This window comes from Rutilus rutilus, assembly GCF_951802725.1.
Source record: "Rutilus rutilus genome assembly, chromosome: 15".
Taxonomy (NCBI): Eukaryota; Metazoa; Chordata; class Actinopteri; order Cypriniformes; family Leuciscidae; genus Rutilus; species Rutilus rutilus.
The window spans coordinates 13,563,709-13,572,658 of record NC_140220.1 but is presented as its reverse complement, the minus strand read 5'-3'; the positions used below and the strand labels follow the sequence as shown (position 1 = coordinate 13,572,658).

General features: G+C 36.9%; 1 protein-coding gene across 3 annotated transcripts in view; it reads left to right on the top strand.

Annotated features, from left to right (window-relative positions):
- Window positions 1-8,950, top strand: part of fynb (FYN proto-oncogene, Src family tyrosine kinase b) — a 196,492-nt gene that overhangs the window by 148,956 nt on the left and 38,586 nt on the right. For all 3 annotated transcript variants that reach the window (XM_084432811.1, XM_084432810.1, XM_084432812.1), the window contains exon 4: window positions 4,575-4,671. In XM_084432811.1, the coding sequence (XP_084288937.1) occupies window positions 4,575-4,671 (97 nt within the window). The remainder of the gene's footprint in view (window positions 1-4,574; window positions 4,672-8,950) is intronic.

Here is an 8,950-nt window from a genome sequence, read left to right as displayed (position 1 = left end):
GATTCTGATTTTAACCACACCCCTACATTTTTAATCGGGAAATTCCTTTGTCCCTCTCTCTCATAGCCTCTCTTTCATTGTAGATAGGTACCATAATTTTGAGGGAAATGTGTTCAAAAGTCTTTTTCTGCAATTAAGCAAACTTTTTTGGGTGTAATTCCGTAAAATTTAGTTTTTATGTGTGTACAACTGTTCAGAACTATGCTAGGTAACCATGTGCTGGCTATCATCTTTGAACTAGGCTCAAAAGTATCCTAAATTGTCACTACCGAAACAGGCACTACCGAAACGTGGTGTAGTTTCACTTGTGACATCATGGTTTTTTTAGTGTTATTCGATAAAATTTAGTTTTTGTGTGTGTACAACTGTTCAGAACTGTGCTAGTTAACCATGTGCTGATTAGCATCTTTGAGTTAAACTCAAAAGTATCTAAAATTGTCACCACCGAAACAGTCATGACCGAAACATGCCATCATTGTTTTGGTAGTGACAAAAGGGAACACATAATCATTTATTTGGGGGAAATAAACAAAAATGTTGTACAGTTATGCAAATCATTAGTATCTTGGTATGTTTTGTGTGACCTCTGATTGGTTATGAGATTGCCAAGATGTATAAAGATGGATCATCACTTATGGCTTATGGTCTCAGACAGCTAAGTGTTGAATGTGAGCCCGTTGAGGTTGATAGTTTTACATTCCTGTCTTACTGAGTATGTGCTTAATGACAGATTTTAGATTTGGGTTCCATCTAATGAAGGGTTTGGTTTGCTTGTGTCCCATTACTCTGGTTCCATGTCATGACCAAATTTCTCAAATCTTGTGGGAATAATTTGAGAAGACAGTTACAGGCAAAAGTGAAATCAAAATGACAATAGTGGAGACGACTTTGCATTGCCAGACCAGACAAATGTTCCCCATCCCGATCCCACACAGCTTTGTTTATAATATCCCGTCGGGAGAGGTGTGGCTTTCGGCTTCCTTTTAGACCAGACATCATTAGTGTGTGTGTAGGTCTGTGTGTGTGTATACTGTTCTGGACTGGTGGTCTTGAATCAGCTGAAACATTCTTGCCTCCTGAAATGGCTCCTGAAAGGCCCTAATTGCAGGTCTTGAATGTCATTCGATCTGTCTGAAAGCCTCCGCAGACCAAAATGGCTTTTTCTTTTCCAGTGCTCACGTTGCACTGTTTTTTTTTTTTTTTTTATAGCGCTTTTTACAATACAGATTGTATCAAAGCAGCTTCACATTGATAACATAAAAAATAATACAACAAAGTTTGTTTCTAGAAGAAAATTGCATCATCGTCCACCCATAATAAGGCAGATCAATAATATTGTTGAATATTAAATGTCCCCAACTAAGCAAGCCCAAAGCCAAGGCAACAGTGGCAAGGAACCAAAACTCCATCAGGTGACAGAATGGAGAAAAAAACCTTGGGAGAACCCAGGCTCAGTCGGGGGCCAGTTCTCCTCTGGCCAACCAGCGAACAGTGTATGATTATGATCCAGGCAGCATTACAGGTCAGAAGTCAGATTGGTCGTGTCGATGAGGCCTTCACAGGGCTGATGAGGCTGACACTTCAGGATGCGTCATGGTTAGGTCCAGGTGCAGATCCACCATCTGATCTGCATACGGCCGGGGTCCACCTCACTTCAGGAAACGGAGAGTCTGGTTGACACTTCAGGACTGCGTTGTCGTCGCGTCCAGGCGCTGGTCCTTCATCAGATCTGGATACGGCCTGGATCCGACGGACTGCGGTAAACCTCGGTTTTATGGAAATTGTTCCCGGTTCCGGCTGGCCTAATCTATGCAGCCTAATATGGAATTATAGAAGTCTATAATGTGTTGTGTATGCTAGGTCAAAGAGATGTGTTTTTAATCTAGCTTTGAAATGACAGAGTGTGCCTGCTTCCCGGACAATGTTAGGAAGATTGTTCCAAAGTTTTGGTGCTAAATAGGAAAAGGATCTACCACCAGCAGTCGATTTTGATATTCTAGGTATTATCAACTGGCCGGAATTTTGAGATCACAATAGAGGTGAAGGACTATAATGCGTTAAGAGCTCGCTCAAGTACTGCGGAGCTAAACCATTTAGTGCTTTGTAAGTAATCAGCAATATTTTAAAATGTATACGATGTTTAATAGGGAGCCAGTGCAGTGTTGACAGAACTGGGCTAATATGGTCTTACTTCCTGGTTCTGGTAAGAACTCGAGCTGCTGCATTTTGGACCAGCTGTAGTTTATTAAGCGTGCAGGGCAACCACCCAGTAGAGCATTACAATAATCTAGCCTTGATGTCATGAAAGCATGAACTAATTGTTCCGCATTTGTCAAAGAGAGCATATGACGTAATTTAGATATATTTTTAAGATGGAAAAATGTGGTTTTACAGATACTAGACACGTGACTTTCAAATGAAAGATTGGTATCAAAGAGCACACCCAGGTTCCTAACCAACGATGAAGACTTAACAGAGCAGCCATCAAGTGTTAGACAGTATTCTAGATTATTACGTGAGGAAGTTTTTTTGTCCAATAATTAGAATCTCTGTTTTTTCAGAGTTAAGTAGTAGGAAATTACTAGTCATCCAATTTTTTATATCAGCTATGCATTCCGTTAATTTTGTGAATTGGTAAGTTTCGTCTGGGCGTGAAGAAATATAGAGCTGAGTATCATCAGCATAACAGTGAAAACTAATGCCATGCTTCCTAATGATATCTCCCAAGGGTAGAAATGTACAGAGTGAACAGCAACGGTCCTAGTACTGAGCCTTGTGGTACGCCATACTGAACTTGGGAACTATAAGATATCTCTTCATTTACTGCGACAAACTGATAACGGTCAGATAAGTATGATTTAAACCATGCTAGTGCAATTCCACTAATGCCAACATAATTTTCGAGTCTATTTAAAAGAATGTTGTGGTCGATAGTGTCAAATGCAGCACTAAGATCGAGTAACACTAATAGCGAGATACAACTATGATCGGATGATAAGAGCGAATAATTTGTGATTCTAATGAGAGCAGTCTCAGTACTATGGTACGGTCTAAATCCTGACTGGAAATCCTCGCAGATATCATTTCTTTCTAAAAAGGAACACAGTTGTGAGGATACCGCCTTTTCTAGTATCTTTGACAAAAAAGGTAGATTCGAGATCGGCCTGTAATTGACTAATTCTGTAGGATCAAGTTGCGTTTTTTAACAAGCGGTTTAATCATAGCCAGCTTAAAAGGTTTCGGTACATATCCTAGTGACGAAGATGAATTAATGATATTAAAAAGAGGATCTGTGACCTCTGGAAGCAACTCTTTCAGTAGCTTAGTCGGTATAGGGTCTAACATACATGTTGTCGATTTAGATGATTTAACAAGTTTAGTAAATTCTTCCTCTCCTATAGCAACGAATGAATCAAATTTTTTTCAAGGAGACTACAATGCACTGCCTGATGCGATACTGTAGTAGACGGTTGCATAGTTATAATTTTCTCCCTGATATTATCAATCTTGTTAGTAAAGAAGTTCATAAAGTCATTACTGCTGTGCTGCTTGGAAACGTCTGGGGTTGAAGATTTCTTTTTCGTTAGTTTAGCCACTATTTCAAATAAACACCTAGGGTTTTGTTTATTTTCTTCTAATAGGTTTGAAAAATAAGCAGATCTAGCAGCTTTTAAAGCCTCTCTGTATGCAATCGAGCTCTCTTTCCATGAAATGCGAAATACCTCTAGTTTTGTTTTCTTCCAGTTGCGCTCCATTTTTCTAGGCTGTTCTCATAAGGGCCTGAGTGTGCTCGTTGTACCACGGCGTTGGACTATTTTCTTTAATCTTTAAGCGCAAAGGAGCAACTGTGTCTAAAGTGCTGGAAAAGAGAGAGGTAAAAGTTTCTGTTGCAATATCGAGTTCTTCTAAGCTATCTGGGATGCTGAGATGATGAAACTGATTAGGAAGATTATTAATAAAGCAATCTTTATTGGCAGAAGTGATAGGTCTTACATATTTATAACACGGAGTTGACTTTGCAGCCTTGGCTAAATGAAGTTTACACGAGACTAGATAATGATCTGAGATGTCAGCTGCAGAATTTCAACGGCATCAACATTGATTCCATGTGATAATATTAGATCTAGAGTGTGATTACGACAATGAGTAGGTCCTGACACGTGTTGTCTAACTCCAATAGAGTTCAGAATGTCTTTAAATGCCAATCCCAATGCATCTTTTTCGTTATCTACATGTATATTAAAATCACCAACAATTAGTTCTTTATCTGCAGCCAATACTAACTCTGATAGAAAATCAGCAAATTCTTTGATAAAGTCTTTATGGTGCCCTGGTGGCCTGTATACAGTAGCCAGCACAAATGTTAAACGTGATTTATCATTTACACTAGATAGTGTTACATTTAGCAACAACACTTCAAAAGAATTATATTTAAAACAAGACTTCTCAGTAATTTTGAAGATATTAAGATGATCTGAAGATGTTGTTGTCCATTTCCAGGATATAAAGTATGCTTTAATTTATTCTTAATCCTCATGGTGCTGATGTGCTCTCTCTCCCACTCTCTCTCTCAGGTGTGACTCTATTTGTTGCTCTCTATGATTATGAGGCTCGTACTGAAGATGATCTCAGCTTCAGGAAAGGAGAGAAGTTTCAAATCATCAACAGCACGTAAGTCAAAGACCTGAAACATAAGCTATGTCACATGACCTTATCACAATGTATGTGCGTTAACCATGTTACAGTTGTCATGTAGGATATACATATTGTTGTTATTGGCACTGCAGCCAATCAATTAATAAGTTGTAACATGAATTTTAAAAATCATGGCTGATATTACAGTTAAGTTGGCTTGAGAAAGCCAACTTACTGATATTGTACTTAAACTTATTAGTGGTGCTTTTCAAAGCAACACTATTGTTATTGCTCATACTTATTAGTGGTGCTTGCTGAAAGCAAGGCATCACTATTGTTATTGCTCATACTTATTATTAGTGGTGCTTGCTGAAAGCAAGGCATCACTATTGTTATTGCTCATACTTATTATTAGTGGTGCTTGCCAAAGGCGAAGCAACACTATTGTTATTGCTCATACTTATTATTAAGTTGTCTTGAGAAAGCCAACTTACTGATATTGTACTTAAACTTATTAGTGGTGCTTGCTGAAAGCAAGGCATCACTATTGTTATTGCTCATACTTATTATTATTAGTGGTGCTTGCTGAAAGCAAGGCATCACTATTGTTATCCTCCATACTTATTAGTGGTGCTTTTCAAAGCAACACTATTGTTATTGCTCATACTTATATTCCACACAAAGTTTGGCGTGTAATGCGACCTGCACCGTTTGTCACAGACCCCTGAGTGAGGTGTCAAATCGACCGGCTCATTGAGGAGAGGTGTGCTATGACTTTTCTAAGCGATCGGGTGTACGATGTTCGAAAAAGTCCCATTGACTTAACATTGGGCATTCTAAAAATATTCAAATCCAAACCGACGTTTTCACACACACAGACTCCAAAGGGCCTGACACCCCTGTGTCTCTCCCTCTCTCTCTCCCTCAGAGGATTTATATTATCAAGCAACCAATAAGTAATGGCCTAAAATCTTCATAGCCACACCCTAGCAAACAGTTACAGCACCCTTGCAACCACCCTAAACCAATAAATAATTGAGATTTTTTAAAGCAATATCACACTCGTAGCCTTGTGATATTGCTCCATGCTTGTGCATATTCGGCTATAGGCATTTGTTATTAAAGATTTTAAGAACTCTATAAAAACTCCATAGTAACCATCTTTGACAACTACTAACCACCTAGTAACACCATAGCAACTACCAAAAATACCTTAGCAACCACCCTGAACACCTTAGCAACATCTAGAAACGCTCTAGTAACCACCAAAAATACCCTTGCAACCACCCAGAACACCCTAGCAACTGCCTAGCAACGCCCGAGCATCCACCCCAGAATGCCATAGCAACTGCCTAGCAACACCATAGCAACCACCCAGAACACCCTAGCAACCAGCTAGCAATGCCATAGCAACCACCAAGAATACCCTAGCAACCGCCTAGCAACCACCCAGAACACCTTAGCAACTGCCTAGCAACCACCTAGAAACCGCCCAGAACACCCTAGCAACTGCCTAGCAACACCCTAGCAACCACCCAGAATACCCTAGCAACCGCCTAGCAACCAACCAGAATACCCTAGCAACTGCCTAGCAACACTATAACAACTACCCAGAATACCCTAGCAACCGCCTAGCAACCACCCAGAACACCTAGCAACTGCCTAGCAACCACCCAGAACACCCTGGCATCTTGCTAAAAACATGCTAATCAAGCTAACATCATGCTAGCAACATGCTAATCATGCTAGCATAATGCTACCAACATGCTAGCAACATGCTAATCAAGCTAGCATTATGCTTGCAACATGCTAATCATGTTAGCATCATTCTAGCAACATGTTAATCATAGTAAATCATGCTGGAATGTGGTAAATCATAGTAAATAATCTTAGAAACATGGTAAATTGTGGTACATAATGCTAAAACTTGGTATATCATGGTATCACAACATGTTAATTGTGTTAGCATCTGCCCAGTGGTGAATTTTGCCACTGCAAGCACCACTTCACATTTTCTTCAGGAAATGTACATTCTAGTTAGTGGTGCTTGCTGAAAGCAAGGCATCACTATTGTTATTGCTCATACTTATTATTCTTCTTATTATTATTAGTGGTGCTTGCTGAAAGCAAGGCATCACTATTGTTATTGCTCATACTTATTAGTGGTGCTTGCTGAAAGCAAGGCATCACTATTGTTATTGCTCATACTTATTAAGTTGGCTTGAGAAAGCCAACTTACTGAAATCCTATTTAAACTTATTATTATTAAGTTGGCTTGAGAAAGCCAACTTACTGAAATCCTATTTAAACTTCTTCTTCTTCTTCTTCTTCTTCTTCTTCTTCTTCTTCTTCTTCTTCTTCTTATTATTATTATTATTATTATTATTATTATTATTATTATTATTATTATTCTTCTTCTTCTTCTTCTTCTTCTTCTTCTTCTTCTTCTTCTTATTCTTATTCTTATTCTTATTCTTATTCTTATTCTTATTCTTATTCTTATTTTTCTGACCGCAAATTTTTGGACACTAACTCCTCCTAGACCGTTCAAGCTACATACTCCAAACTCGGGTCAGACCTTCATACTGTTCTGACTTAGTGTGCTATATCTTTTCATATATTATTTAATATTAAAAATTAATATTAAAAATCATAAAAATCCCATAGACTTTCATTGACCAAAAGTCCATGTCTGTTTGAACTATGTTTAATGTAAACTGCTAGAAGCCATTGATACTCAATTAAGCTTTAAGCTATATATGTTCTTTCTAACTAATAACTAATCTATCTATCTTTCTATCTATCTATCTATCTATCTATCTATCTATCTATCTATCTATCTATCTATCTATCTATCTATCTATCTATCTATCAACCTTTATCTATCTATATATCTGTCTATTTATCTATCTATATATCTGTCTATTTATCTATACATCTGTCTATCTATCTATCTATCTATCTATCTATCTATCTATCTATCTATCTATCTATCTATCTATCTATCTTCAAACCTTATCTATCTATCTATCTATCTATCTATCTATCTATCTATCTATCTATCTATCTATCTATCTATCTATCTATCTTCAAACCTTATCTATCTATCTATCTATCTATCTATCTATCTATCTATCTATCTATCTATCTATCTATCTATCTATCTATCTATCTATCTATCTATCTATCTATCTATCTATCTATCTTCAAACCTTATCTATCTATCTATCTATCTATCTATCTATCTATCTATCTATCTATCTATCTATCTATCTATCTATCTATCTATCTATCTTCAAACCTTATCTATCTATCTATCTATCTATCTTTTTAACTAACTAATACATCTTTCTTTCTTTTTCTTTCTTTCTTTCTAATCAATCTTTTTTCTTTCTCTCTCACTAATCTATCTTTCTTTCTAACTAGTCTTTCTTTCATTCTAACTAATCCACCTTTCTTTCTTTCTTTCTTTCTTTCTTTCTTTCTTTCTTTCTTTCTTTCTAACTAATCCACCATTCCTTCCTTCCTTCCTTCCTTCCTTCCTTCCTTCCTTCCTTCCTTCCTTCCTTCCTTCCTTCCTTCCTTCCTTCCTTCCTTCCTTCCTTCTAACTAATCCACCATTCTTTCCTTCCTTCCTTCCTTCCTTCCTTCCTTCCTTCCTTCCTTCCTTCCTTCCTTCCTTCCTCCCTTCCTTCCTTCCTTCCTTCCTTCCCTCCTTCCTTCTAACTAATCCACCATTCATTCTTTCTTTCTTTCTTTCTTTCTTTCTTTCTTTCTTTCTTTCTTTCTTTCTTTCTAACTAATCCACCATTCTTTCTTTCTTTCTTTCGTTCTTTCTAACTAATCCACCATTCTTTCTCTTTCTTTCTTTCTTTCTTTCTTTCTTTCTTTCTTTCTTTCTTTCTTTCTTTCTTTCTTTCTTTCTTTCTTTCTTTCTTTCTTTCTTTCTTTCTTTCTTTCTAACTAATCCACCATTCTTTCTCTTTCTTTCTTTCTTTCTTTCTTTCTTTCTTTCTTTCTTTCTTTCTTTCTTTCTTTCTTTCTTTCTTTCTTTCTTTCGTTCTTTCTAACTAATCCACCTTTCTTTCTAACTAATCCAATCTTTCTTTTTTCTTTCTTTCTAGCTAATCTTTCTTTTTTCTTTCTTTCTTTCTTTCTTTCTTTCTTTCTTTCTTTCTTTCTTTCTTTCTAACTAATCTTTTTTTCCTTTTTTCTTTCTAACTAATCTTTCTAACTAATCTTCTTTCTTTCTTTCTTTCTTTCTTTCTTTCTTTCTTTCTTTCTTTCTTTCTTTCTTTCTTTCTTTCTTTCTAAC